The 14451-nt window shown below is 47.6% G+C and overlaps 1 protein-coding gene across 1 annotated transcript in view; it reads left to right on the plus strand.

Moving 5' to 3' along the window:
* Nucleotides 1-14451, plus strand: part of TADA2A (transcriptional adaptor 2A) — a 461073-nt gene that overhangs the window by 383605 nt on the left and 63017 nt on the right. The window contains exon 15 of the mRNA XM_044054901.1: nucleotides 895-971. Within this exon, the coding sequence (XP_043910836.1) occupies nucleotides 895-971 (77 nt within the window). The remainder of the gene's footprint in view (nucleotides 1-894; nucleotides 972-14451) is intronic.

The raw sequence follows: 14451 nt of genomic DNA on the forward strand, positions 1-14451 counted from the left end.
TGTACCTCACAAGATGCTTTCAACAGCTAGAAAGACCACAAAAGTACCTCACCAAGAGGATTACTGGCCTCAAACATATGTCCTATGTAGCCCAACTGGAAAAACTCCAGCTGTACTCAGTGGCATATCGCTTACTCAGAGGTGATCTCTGCCTGACTTACAAAGCCATGTCCAACTCAGAATTGATGGACATGCTCCACCTAAAGAAATCCAAGTCACTGCGTGCCACTCGCTCTAGTGAGCTAAACCTCGCCACAACAATAAATAGAACATGCTGGAGGGATAGATTCCTGTCACAGAGACTCCCCATGCTTTGTAACAAAATTCCTAACTACGTTAGGCAGAGCCCCTCACTAACGCTCTTCAAGAGAAACCTTGACGAGTGAATGGGTAACAGAAAATACACCCCTGGGATCACTTCATTGGCTTTTCTTGACAGAGGCTCAGTTAATTAATCAATGGGGCGGCGAAAGCTGACGCACTCTGGCTAGGCTTATAAATGCCCTCTGGCAAATAGCCTAGTACCTACCTATGAACCTATGGATGCAGATTAAAATGAAGAGGGACAGAGCACTGAACTGAGTGATCAGAGAAGGTAAGCTCCATATTTGTTTGGATAACTGTGTGCATCTTTACTGAAAGTGTGTCTCATTACCACAAACTGAACAATAGCTGTAGAGACCAGTGTGATAAGCAGGTAGTCTTTGCTGGCTTAGTTATAAAAAAAAGTTAAAATTTATTCACTGTGCTTTCTTAGCCTGTAAAGTTAGGTCTTGTAGGATTTTTCTTTGGCTCCACCTTCATTAATATGGTATGCATGTAAATGGCAGTCTGTCCTCCAGCATGTGTTCAGAATCTGATATTTATGGCTTACACGCATTTTTCTTTTTTCAGTAGGTCGAAGAAGTGCACCTCCATTGAATCTCACAGGCTTACCTGGCACAGAGAAACTGAATGACAAAGAAAAAGAGGTGTGTCATTTTTACCTTTTTTTTTTTGGGATGGGGGGGGGGTATTTTTAGCTTTCTAGAACTCTTCTCCATCATACACTAGTCAGAAACCAGTGATGTGAAGTTGTTGTATTTCGCCGTTCATTCTTACAGATTGGTTCGGAGGTGATCCTTGGCTCCGAGTCGGCCTACTACAAAGCTCGAAGTCTTCAGACAGCTCGATGCCAAGTCCCTATCCCATGATGCACCTTGAGTTACCCCAGATCTTGTTTGCCGCTGCAACAGATCGGAGGTTTCCTCACAGCTCGGGCCAGTATAATATTTTTTCTAGAAAAAAATTTCTCTTTAATAATACTTTTCAACTTTATAACTTTAATATCTTGTTAAACTAGTGTTAACTTTAATAGTGATAGTTACTTGTAGTCCTTTTGGCCGTCATTTATATAGGCCATATTTAGTATCTCCCTTCCCTTTTTTGGTGTGCCTTTTATAGATTACAATAAGATTTAATAGTTTAGAAGTGTGTTTTAGCAGTCATTTATAGTCTTTAGAGTGTGTTTATACTAAAATATAGTTCATAATTAACTTTATAGCGCACATTTGTTTTTAAGGGCTGCTTACTATTTAAATTCTATAGTGTGGTTTGAATTTGTTGAACATTTGAGTGTGTGTGTGTATTTTTGATAATACCTTTATTACAAGTTTGTCTTGTTTGCATTTAAATATTTTTCATGGCTGACCAGGATAAGGAGAAACAACCCAAGTCTGGTTTTAAAAAATGTCCAAAGTGTGGACAAAAGATGTCTGTAACTGATGATCATGTTAATTGTGTTTATTGTTTGGGTGCTTTGCACTTCCAAGAGAGTTGCTCCATCTGCCATTCCTTTAGTAGCTGTGTACTTCATGAAAGGAAAAGAAAGTTAATTGACAGAGAGCTATTAAAGTCATCCTTTTAAGAAGCTTTGGGCGACCTTGATAAGGCTAGCCAATCTCCCAAGTCTTCCAACTCCTCTAAGGTTTCATCATTGGATTCGACAAAATAAAAAAAACCTTCGAAGTCTGCTCCACAGCCTTCGGAGCCGAGCGTCTTATCTTTTCAGAGCCGATCCCTAGTCCTGGAACCGGTCTCCGCAGTGTTGAAGTCACCAATCCTACAGTCTGTGCCACCTTCTATCCATTCATCTTGGTTCTCGATAAGCCTGTCCGATTTGGATGTGGATCGTGTGGTGCAGAAGTTGTTACAGGCACTGGTGTTTGCAAAATTTTTATCGGTTCCAACCCAAGTGGTTTCAGAACCAAAAACTGTTCCTCCCATCTACTTCCTTTCCTCCTCTGAGACATACCGGTCCGTTGGAGCCGGAGGAGTTTGGCTTTATGATTGTGGAGCCTCCGGAACCAACGCCTTCTCCAGTGCCATCAGTTCCGATTACTCAGACGTCCTCGGTGTCCATCGAGGAGTCTAGGAGCCGACACTCACCAGTCGGGTCCAGGGAGGATAGTCGGACCGACCTATCAGTTCCGACTTTACCTCTTGGAGCTTCAGCTCGGATGAGTTCGGCTCCTACCTTGGTTCGGAGCCCACTGTTCCGGTGCCGAGGGAATCATCTGTTTCTTCAGATCCAGCGGTTCCTTCTCACCGGAGCAGAGGTGCTTTTGAGGCCATGAGGAGAGTAATGTCCCCCAGAACAGCCACAACTTCAGGACCAACTACCTCTTCCCCCAAAAGTGCCAGTGTCTACTTTTGCCTCACAGATCCCTTTTAGGCATAGAGACCCTGAGCCTCAGGAAGCCCCATTTGGTGGTCCCTTCCGAGACCTCACCAGAAGCTCCCACTAATGAGGTTCCCAGAAAGAGAATTTGCAAGAGGAAGCATCTAGACTCCCCACAGGAGTCTCTCACATCTAACACTGACTTAGATGAATCAGAAGTGTCCCCACGGTCCCCCTCTGAAGATGTCTCATTTGCAGATATATTGGAAATCCTTAAGCAGAGGGGGGACTGGAAGCCCACCAACCCTACTGAAGATGAGTCGGTCCTACTGAAAGTTTTCGGGTCTCAGCCCTCCATCTCTTGGGTGTCTCCGCCCTTCGATGAGCTTATGGAGCTGGTCTCACGAAGGGCGTGGGAGTTTCCGGACACCATGGAGCCTGTCCCTATGAGGCCCAATAAATTTATTTCTGCCCCTTATGAGAAGACCTTTCTCACTAAGGGGGTGCCTGTTGATGCCATAGTGGTGGCGGAAGCCAGCAAAAAGGAGATGTCAGAAACTTCTTCCTCTATCCTAACAGAGACTCTAGGATCATGGATAGGTATGGGAAGCGCATGTATAGTTCAGCAACTTTTGCCATGCATTCACTGAGCTACCGTACACATTTCATGAGACTGCAAAAAGACCTCCTAAAAGAGTTTGGAGATACTCTACAGGGTACGGTAGCTGAGGTAGCTTCAGACAAGGTTGTGTCCCAGCTTGCTACCCTTAATTCCATAGTGAACTCTTCTATGCATCTGATCTCATATGCAGCTGATGGAACAAGTAGGGCAGCGGGTACAGGAATTGCTCTCAGGAGACGCTCCTGGATGCGCTTATGTTCCTTTGCAGAGCCCTTTAAGTCATCCTTTGTCAACACCCCTTTTGATGGCTCGTCTCTTTTTGGGCCCAAAGTTAAAGAAACTTTGACCAGGTGTGAGCAGGAAGGAAAGACTCTGCCGTCGGAGTCCATTTTTCCACCCCTACTAGACACTACCCCAAGGGTCAAAAGGGAGGAAAGATATGGTTCTGAAATGCCCAAGGAGCCTTTCTGGACACACGTGGTGAGCCCCCTCCAAGGGCAGCGGAGGGGGCAATAATGGAAGACGCTGCCCTCGCGGCAGAAGGGGTCCGCAAAACCAGGGTGACAGAGACCAGTTCTTTGGGAAGCCCTACCAGTGCTCCTGAAAGGAGGCCTGACTGTTGTACTCTGGAGGCAGTCGGGGGTCGCTTATCTTTGCATCCAGACACCTGGCTAAAAATAACAAACGACAACTGGGTACAAAGCATAGTTTCCAGAGGATATTTTATTCCCTTCACCACTCTTCCCCCGTTGATGACAAAAATCCCAGATGTTCCACCTAGTTACAGGGAACAAGCAACAGTAGAGGTCCAAACATTGCTAGAAAAAAGTCATCCAACCAGTCCCAGCAGACCAGTTAGGATCTGGAACTAACTCAAGATTCTTTTTAGTTACAAAAATGACAGGGGACTGGAGACCTATTTTGGACCTCCATAGGCTAAACAGATCTGTTAAGAAGTTCCAGATGGTCACGCTACAGTCGATGCATCCCTTCATAGGGAAAGACAATTGGATGTGCTCGATAGATCTCCAGGATGCGTACTACCACATAAAAATGGCCAGACCATCCAGGGAACATCTGCGCTTTCAGCTGGGAGCCAATCATTACTAGTTTTGAGCCCTGCCCTTTGGTCTCACTGCAGCCCCCAGAGTGTTCACCAAATGTATGGCAGTGGTCACTGCTCACCTGAGGCATTTGGGATTCCAGGTGTTTCCGTACTTAGACGATTGGCTCCTCACCGCCACCACCAGGAATCTACTGATACAAGCCAGGGACACCACACTTACTCTTTGCAATCAACTGGACATTACCATAAACTCAGAAAAATCTGCCTTGTCGCCATCGCAACATATCATTTTTATCGGAGCAGAATTGGACACCACCACCACCACTTTAAAAGTTCCATCAGAAAGGATATCAGTACTTCGTCAGCAAATTCAGAATGTCATACCCAGAGACTAGGTGCCAGCCTCAAAAGTGCTAAAGTTGTTGGGGAAGATGTCAGCTGCAATAAATGCGATTCCGTTGGGTCGTATGCAGATGCGGATTCTACACTGGCTTCTGTTCACGCAGTGGTCTTATCAAGAGCCCCCAATGTCACATCTCATTATTCTAACAAACACATGCAAAAAGGATCTTCGGTGGTGGTTGACCTCTCTGCAACTAACGATAGGTCGTCCTTTTTATCCTACCCTCACCATCAGCCACAGTGACAACGGACGCTTCCCTGATCGGGTGGGGGGGACATTTTCAGGGAAGAACAGCCCAGGGCACATGGATTGAACAAGAGACACATCTGCATAATCGATGTCTTGGAGATGAGTGCAGGACTCTTTCCCTCTGAGGACAATTGCGATTCAGACGGACAACATGTCAGTGGTCTGGTACTTAAAACAAGGAGGAACCAGGTCCTTATCCCCTTTGTTGAGAGGCCCTAAGAGTATGGCAGTGGGCTACATCCACCCTGCGCTTTCTGATAGCAACACACATCCCGGGGAAATCCAACGTGATTGCAGACAAACTGAGCAGGGCAATTTTGTTGCCTCACGAGTGGTCCCTCAAAAAATAAATAGTGGAAAGAATATTCTGCAAATGGGTCCAGCCTTGCTGCGATCTCTGCATCCCCCATGAACACAAAATGCAGAAGCTACTTTGCCCTGATTTCCCCCTCCGGGAGATTCCCCAAGGGATGCACTCGTACACGATTGGCCTCCGGGTCTCCTTTATGCATTCCCACCAATTTCCCTGATATCCAAAGTATTACAGAAAGCCAAAGCCCTGGAAAGGACCATCATTGTAATACCCCTCATTGGCTTCGTCAGATTTGGTTCCCCTTCCTTCGACCTCATCTGTTGGAAGAGCCTTGGGTTCTGGACTCAGTTTCAGACCTTCTGATGCACACGTCAGCTCTTCATCCCTCCCTTCAGTCCCTAAAATTGACAGCTTGGCTGCTCCAATGCTCAACATAGCCAGGTTCCATAACCTCTCAAACAAAACGCAACATATCTTAATATCTTCTCATAAATCTTCTACTAGGAAGTTGTACCTCGGCAAATGGAAGGGATTTTCCATATGGGCTTCTCAGAATAGCATTGACTCTTACCAAGCCTCTATTTCCTCTGTATATTAGAATTTTTGACTATGCTTTTCAACAAAGTAGCGGCAGCAGCTACAGTTCGTGTACAGCTTGCCACCATCTCTTATGTTCATCTTGGTACTGAAGGCTTTAACATAATGTCACACAAGCTATCCGCCCTTCTCAAAGGGACTTTCCACCTTAGACCACCAGTTAAATCCCCTTATACCCGAACCTACATTTTATGCCCTCACGCATTACTCTCCCACCTTTTGAGCCAGCTTCTTCATGCGATTTGAAATTTTTGTCTTTGAAGACTATCTTTTTAGTAGCCCTCATGTCTGCTCGAAGAGTCTCAGAACTACAAGCCTTGTCCATAAAACTTCCGTATTTGGTTTTTCATGCTGACAGTTTCACTGCGAACAAATCCTTCATTCTTACCTAAAGTTTGTACTGAAGCTAACCTTAACCAAATTACAGATTTACCAGTGTTTTTCCCTAAACACACCAACAATTTGGAGTATATGCTGCACAAACGTGATGTTCACAGACAGCTCAGATTTTATCTAGATAGAACCAAAGAATTCAGAAGATCTGAACAACTTTTTGTTTTATTTTCAGATTCTAGAAAAGGTATGCCTGTGACAAAAATAACCCTATCCAAATGGTTATCTGATTGCATCACTTTCACTTACTCAGCTGCCAATTTACCTCTACAACACAAAATTAAGGCTCATTCTACCAGAGCTGTGTCCACATCTTCTGCGTTTTCAGCTAGGCTACCAATAGATAATATTTGTGCAGCAGCCACTTGGTCAAACCTCATATCTTTATTACTCATTACAAAGTCGACAGGGCCTCCTTTGATTTGGTTCTACTGTCCTGAGAAACGTACTCTCATGAGCCACCCGAGAAAGATGGTGCTTGGGACGCTACCCATCTGTAAGAATGAATGGCGAGATGGAACACCTTCACATATGTTATGTACTCACCATAACGTTCCATGCGAGTTGTTCATCTCGCCTTCATTCTTACTTCCCACCCTCCTACCCCTCCAGGTTTTTTCGAGGACCGAGATTCTAGTTTTATCATGGTTACTTTGTCTTCCTGCGGTTTTTACCTTAAAAAGTGACAGAATGGCATATGGTATTAGAGACAGCAGACAAGATCTGAGGTAACTCAAGGTGCATCATGGGATAGGGACTTGGCCTCACGCTGTCTGAAGACCACGAACTTTGTAGTAGGCCGACTCGGAGACGAGGATTGGCTCCAAACCCATCTGTAAGAATGAAGATGAGATGAACAACTCACATGGAACATTATGGTGAGTACGTAACTTCTTTTTTTTTTTTCCAGACTGTTGATGCCCTGTGATTTATGCCTTCTGCCGCTTGAATGACCCTTAGGCTGGAAACAGGTGGTTAGGCATCATGCTCATCCTCGTGCAGAAATGTTAATCTGGTATCCTAGGGATCTGTTTGGATTTACTTAATATTAGCAGTAGCTATTTACAGTCCACTTCCCCCACCTCCATCCTACCACCCAAGCCACATAGCAGTCAGTTAGTGACTTCTGACTTTATTCACTGGCAGTGCTGCCATGTATCATATGCTGCATTTGATATTCAAAAGTTGGGCACGTTGACATGTGCACACTTCTCTCTTACACCTGAGAGGGACTGAGCATTGATAATCAGTCCTTCTGCATGTGTGCCTTTCTGACTAGGAGAGGTTTGTCGCTGACCTCACATTTGAAGTAGCACTGAGTTCTACTTTACAGTTAAGCCATTGGTTGGGTTTAAGGAGGATTTAAGTGGTTATTCACATACTGGACAAGGAATTTTGGCCCATCCAATGATATCAGGCATGAAGACATTTTTGAAACAGGAAAACTGTAAAATGCAATGTGCATTTAAAAGGCAGGAAATAGATTAGCAACATAACGATTATAAGAATTCTGTGAAGCAACTACATTCCGATATTGAAGCTGGGAAGTATTTGTCTCCTGTGATGTTCTTCGTGTTTCACTGTTGCAGTCATTACATTTGGGTAATCCTGCTGGCAGATTGCCCTTAGTCGGCCTGAATTCCAAAGTCCTGGGTCCTGCATCAGCTGCTGTCACCCCTTACCTGACCTCAGGTCGTCAGGGGTATAAAAGATGCGGCAGACGCCATTTTCTTTAGCCTTTCTTGCCGCGCGGTGCCCGAAGCAGAAGCAGTTCGCAAGTGCTGGTCGGCCGACTCCTGAGATTTTCGTGCTCAAGTTTCAGATCCGAAGTCTTCAATAAAGCTAAGTACCCCATTGGGGAAACTTTTTTCTTGCTCCAGACCGATGTCAGAAAAAGTAAATAATTGTATTTCTTGTGGAAAGCAAATACCTCATAAGGACTTTCATTCTTACTGTATTCCTTGCCTAGGTCCTGATCACAACGTTTCTGGTTGTCAGTTTTGTGCTAGGTTTAACCAACGCACTATTAAGCGTCGGTATGATTTTGCTTTAAACTATTTTGGACGTGGTTTAATTATCCAGAAATGTCGTCGGATAGCCATCCGACTACTGGAGTTCACAAAAAACGCAAAGAAAAGGAGAGAGATAAACAACCGAGGCCCAAAACCGACGACGAAGCTTCTCCTAAGCCAGTCGCCAGTTCTCAGTGAGGCGCTTTCGCAGCCCCTGACGCCCACTACTTTAGAGTCGCAGGCTGCTTCCGACTCTCACGTGGAGTCGGCCATGCCGCTGCCAACTCAAGGTATTGGAGCCTCGGATACTATTCCTTCAGATGGGTCCGGAGCTGCTGAGCAGGCACCGGCTTCTGAGGGTGTATTCAGACCTAAACATCTTTACATTAAACCAACCTCAGCTTCAAAGGCAAAGACTAAAGCACCTTCTTAAACAAAGAAACAAACTCAAGAGCCACGTGGACAGGCCTCTATGCCCAAAAAAATACATGCTCAAAATGGCCAAAGACTTAATTACCTTGATCAGGGGTTCCCATCCCCCTCATGATAAGAGGCCTAGGCAAGAGACTGACTATGAATCTTCAGATCAGGTTTCTATTTCTTCTGATTCCTCTTCTGATCAGGAATATTCTCTTCCCCCCTATGAGGATTCTGATGCTGAAGAATCTATACCTTCAAATTCTCCTCCAAAGGACTATTCTTTTGGGGAAACCTTGCATACCATGAGGGAGCATTTCCACTGGGAGAGCCAAGATTTTTCAGAATCTAAAAAGAGGCTCAGGGATTTCCTTTTACTACCTCAACACAGGCCATTAGCCATTCCACCGGTGTTGGACATTGTAGATGATGTGTTTTCGGAGTCTAGTCTTACCCCTGACTTCTTACCTCCAGCTCCTGTTAAGCCTGACAGATATTACAGGGTTCCTGACTCTCATAAATTCCTTTTTAAAAACCCTGCTGCAGACCCAGAAACTATTTCACAGGGTCCCAAAGGAGTTAAGGCTTCCGCTGCAAAAAACCCTACCCCTCTGACAGAGATTCTAGGGCACTGGATAGATGGGGAAAAAAGGTTTACACATCTGCTACCTTGGCTATAAGGGCCTTAAACTGTCAGTTTCATATGCTCAAATATCAGCAACATGTCATGGCATTGCTTAAACAGAAAATGTTATTAAACTCTGAATGTGCAGAAAACAAGGAAATGCAGGATTTATTGCATGCGGCTGAACAAACGGGAAAGCATACTTTGCAATGTGGTTTGGATTCTTTGGAGGCCTCCTGCAGGGCTGCAGTTACAGGTTCTGTAATTAGGAGGCATGCTTGGTTAAAGGAACAAAATCTGCCTGATCATGTCAAAGTAAAATTTATTAGATGCACCTGTACAGCATGATACTTTGTTTGGTGTTAAGGCAGAAGAGGTGTTAAAGAAAATGGAGGACAAAGCTAAATCTATGCAAACAGTCAAAGATTTTTTTACAAGTACAGCCACCTAGGTTTAGTAAACACTGGCCTACAAAGAATTGGTCCTTTCCTGTGTCAGACAGACCTCAAAGGGGCAGATCCCAGGCACAATGTTCATACAGGTCAAAGCTTCTACCTCCAAAGTTGGAGAAGACAAATCACAACCATACAGGAAACAGTCCCAATGACTTCCCCCTGCCTGCACCAAGAACTTATCTCCTGGCAGCACCCTTAGGGAGAAAATTAGCACTTTTTTCTCAAAATTGGCACATTATAACCCAGGACAAGTGGGTTCTAAATATTGTGTCACAAGGGTACAAGTTCCATTTCCATACCTTGCCAAAGGCAAACGGCTGGCCATATCTGCCACAAAATCAATGGGCAGAGGCACAAAAACAAGTCTCATCCCTCATGGACATGGGCGCCATTCAACAAGTACCAGAGCTAGAGCAGGGACAAGGATTTTACTCAAGACTGTTCTTGGTACCCAGAAAGGACAAGGCCTGGAGACCAATACTGGACCTATCTATTCTGAACACATTCCTGGATATACCAAAATTCAAGATGTTGACTTTGCAGCAGCTTCTGCCCATGCTGGGCAAGAACGCTTGGCTTGTGACTCTAGACCTAAAAGAGGCATACCTGTATGTCCCAATCAGGCAATTATGCAGAAGATACCTCAGATTCAAGGCTGGCTCAATGCATTACCAATTCTCTGCACTGCCCTTTGGCTTATCTACTGCGCCCAGGGTCTTTACAAAGTGCCTGGCACCAGTAATTGCATTCTGCAGACAGAGGAATACAAATATATCCTTACTTGGATGACTGTCTAATTCAAGAATGAGAACAAGGACAATCTGAAGTACTTACTTAATTTGTCAGCAACCTTTGGGTCTTGGATCCGAACTCGGATCTGAGCCGGCAACTTATTTCATAACTTAGAGATCCGAGCTCCTAGCTCCTCCCCTTACCCATAATCCCCTGCCAACCCTGACTGACCTCAGATCTAGTTTGCCGCTCTTGCGTACGCTTCTAGATTCCTGAGCTCCTGGCGTGTGGTAGTTAAGTGACAACTTTTTTGTTCCACAAATCTATATTTTTCACATTTTATTTATAGTTAACTGTTTGCGTGTGATTAGGTTCCTTTTTTGTCAGTAAACCTTTATTTTTTTAGTGTAAATCCTCCCCCTCCTTCGCTGGTGCGTAGTGTGTGTGTGGACTGTTGTGTGTTGCGGCCTGGTCTGTGTGAGGTAGTTTAGTCATAGTTTTAAACCTTTTTTGTTGTTAAAAAACTGTCGGAGGCCCGAAAGCCTATTTTCTCAAAGTGCACTGAGTGTGACCATAAGCTTTCACCGGCGGATGGCCACACTCGGTGTGTTCGGTGCCTTGGGGTTGAACACCTCTCCTCTGGGTGTTCTATTTGTGTGGCATTCAACCCCAGGGCACTGAAAGACCGTTTGTCGAAGCTGATCCTGGCGGGACTTTTGCCCTCGGATCCGGCTTCGGCCTCCGGTACTCCTGTGGCACCACCCCAGTCCTCGGTGGCGGCCACTCCTGCCTCCCTCCCCCCGGCCGGGACTCAAACTCCCACTAAAGCGCCGGAGGAGAGGGAGGCCAGGAGGGAGAAAAGGAGGGAGAAGCACCACAAGCGGCGGGCCGAGGCCTCCACTTTGGCCCCCCCAGCTAAGCGGGCTTCTCCCTCCACGGCTTCCAGGTCTCCTCCTCCTCGGCTCCGATCCCCGTGCTTTTCTTCGGGACCTGAGGAGGAGGAGACCCAATCTCCGTCGAGGTCATCGAGGCGGCACTCCCGGCCCACCTCGGTGGCCTCATCGAGATCTACCTACAGCCTTTCGGATGCGGACTTGGACCGGATGATGTGAAGGTTCATCCAGGCCCAGCTGCAGATGGGAGTGCTCATGCCTCCCCCCCCCCCTTCGGGGGGGAGCTCAACACCTTTTTTTGCCCCGAATAGCTCCTTCTCCGACCTGCTTTTTGGGTTCGGAGCGTACGGAGCCGGGCAGCGTTGGGGGTGGGTCGGTGCCAACAGTACTGGGTACTTCGGATCCGACTCTGCCCTTGAGTCTTTCGGGTCCTTCCTTGTCGGATCCGAGCTCTCGGAGCCGTGGGCCGAGCTTCGGATCCATGGGATTCTGTGTGCCTTCGGCTCCGTCCAGGTCGGAGCACACGGGTCCTTTGGATCCGATGGTCTCGGCGCCGGTTCCGATCCCTCCATCGGATCCGAGTGGGAGTCGACTTTCGGATCCCAGAGAGAGCGACTCCCCCTCGGCCTTCGATGCAGTGGAGAGGGCTCTGTTGAGGGCATCCAGACCCCCGGCCCTTTCATCGGCTCCATCCCGCACTCCCTCTCGGCTGAGTCAGGCTTCCATCACCCGGCCTCAGGGACAGCCTGCTTCGATGTCTCAGGTCATTCCCTTGGAACAGGTCGTTGCTGGTGAGACCTCCTCGGACAGCCCCCCCGAGGATGTGCCTCATAAGCACAAGTGTAAGAGGAGACACGTGGACTCCCCCGAGTCCTTAACAGAAGATACAGACTTGGATGAAGGGGAAGGCTGCCCTAGGTCACCCCCCAAAGATGTCTCCTTTGGAGACATCATGGAAATGCTCAGGATTAGGGGGGGTGGTCTGTCCCCAAGGCTTCCTCCGATGAGTCCGTGTTCCTAGAGGCATTCGAAGCAGGACCGTCTACCTCTTGGGTGTCCCCTCCGGCCGACCCCCTGGTGGACCTTATTACCACCAGGGCGTGGAAGGAGCCGGACACTGTGGAGCCAGTTCCCAAACGCCCCGATAGAATTCTGAGCCCCCCTGCGGACAGATCCACTGGAGCAAGGGTCCCCCCGTAGATGCCATGTTGACGGCGGTAGCCACCAAGAGGGAATTGGCTCAGGAGAGTCCCTCGGTCCATCCACCGAGCAGAGAGTCCCGCTCAATGGATCGCTTGGGCAAGTGGGGTTTTAGTTCAGCGACCTTCTCAGTAAGGTCTCTGAACTATATGGCACACGTTATCAGGATGCAGCGAGACCTTATCAAAGAGTACACTGCTTCCCCCCCGGAGTCCATGTCGGCGGAGGACAAGCAGTTGTACTCCACTCGCAAGGCCACTCTAAGATCGATATCTAATACCTCTATGCGGTTGTTGTCCCATGCTACAGAGGGAGCCGCTAGAGCCAGCGGAGCAGGCATAGTCATGAGGCGCCAGGCCTGGCTCCGACATTGTGACTTCGCGGAACCCTTTAAGGCGTCATTTGCGAATGCCCCTTTTGATGGTTCTGCCTTATTTGGCAAGACCGTTCGTGACACTTTAGTCCAGAGCGAAAAGGACAGGAAGACGGACAGGAAGACGTTGTCTGCCGTCGGAGTCTGCTTCTCCGCTTCCCAGAGGTCCTTCTCAAAGAACCAAAAGGGACAGAAGAAGATGTGGGTGCAGAAATCGCAACATTCCCAGCCTGCTCTGGACAACCAGTCCTTCTGTGGCAGAGGAGGACAAGGAGTACGCTGCCCTAGAGGCAGAGGGGCCCTGAAGAATTTTGGGTCCAGGGAACCTTTTTCTGACCGACCCACGCAACAACCCTGAGGGGTTGCCTGACTGCTCCACTCTGGAGGCAGTCGGGGGGCGTTTCTCGAAGCACCTGGCAGCTTGGGAGTCCATCACATCAGATCGCTGGGTGCTTCGTATCATATACAAAGGTTACCAAATTCCCATATATCATGTCCCCAGAACCAAAATTCTCCCCGATGTACCACCCGATCAGAGGGAGGCAGCAGCTGCAGAGATCCAGCAGCTGCTAGAAAAGGAGCCATCCAACCCGTCCCCCCAGACCAGCTCGGATTAGGGTTTTACTCCAGGTTCTTTCTGGTGCCAAAAAAGACTGGGGATTAAGACCAATCCTAGACCTCTCCCTTCTGAACCTGTCGGAAACCAAAGAAAAATTCCGAATGGTCACTCTTCAATCCATTCTCCCCCTACTGCGGGAGAATGACTGGATGTGCTCTATATAGACCTCAAGGATGCGTACTACCACATTCTTATGGACAGGCGATCCAGGAGGTTTCTCCGCTTCTGGTTAGGAGCCAGTCACTACCAATTCAGGGTCCTTCCCTTTGGTTTCACCACAGCCCCCAGGGTGTTTACCAAAGTATTAGCAGTGATAGCGGCCCACCTGAGACTCCAGGGAATGCAGGTGTTTCCATACCTGGACGACTGGCTCCTGACCGCCCCGACAAGGCATCTACTTTGCTCAGCGAGGGACTACTTCCTCCGGCTGGCCCCCCAGCTGGGCATCACCATCAGCATGAACAAATCCTCTCTTGCTCCTACCCAGGTGATAGAGTTTATAGGGGCCAAATTGGACACAAGAAATCTCCTAGCATTTCTGACCGCGGAACGTCTTCAGAACCTGAGGCTGCATGTACAGGCCATCCTCCAATCTACAGCTCCACCGGCGGGATTGGTCCTGAGGGCTCTAGGCTCCATGGCAGCAGCAATTACTCTTTTGCCATTTACTTGTCTGAACATGAGGGTGCTGCAATGGACCCTTCAAGTCCAATGGTTGTTTCATCGTTACCCCCTGAACCATCCTATTTCCATCAGCAAGGTGTGCAGGACGGCTCTCGTATGGTGGCTCCAATCCCTGGATCTCCATACGGGACGTCCTTTC

This window comes from Protopterus annectens, chromosome 13.part0 (genome assembly GCF_019279795.1).
Source record: "Protopterus annectens isolate FY-2018-M chromosome 13.part0, PAN1.0, whole genome shotgun sequence".
Classification (NCBI taxonomy): Eukaryota; Metazoa; Chordata; order Ceratodontiformes; family Protopteridae; genus Protopterus; species Protopterus annectens.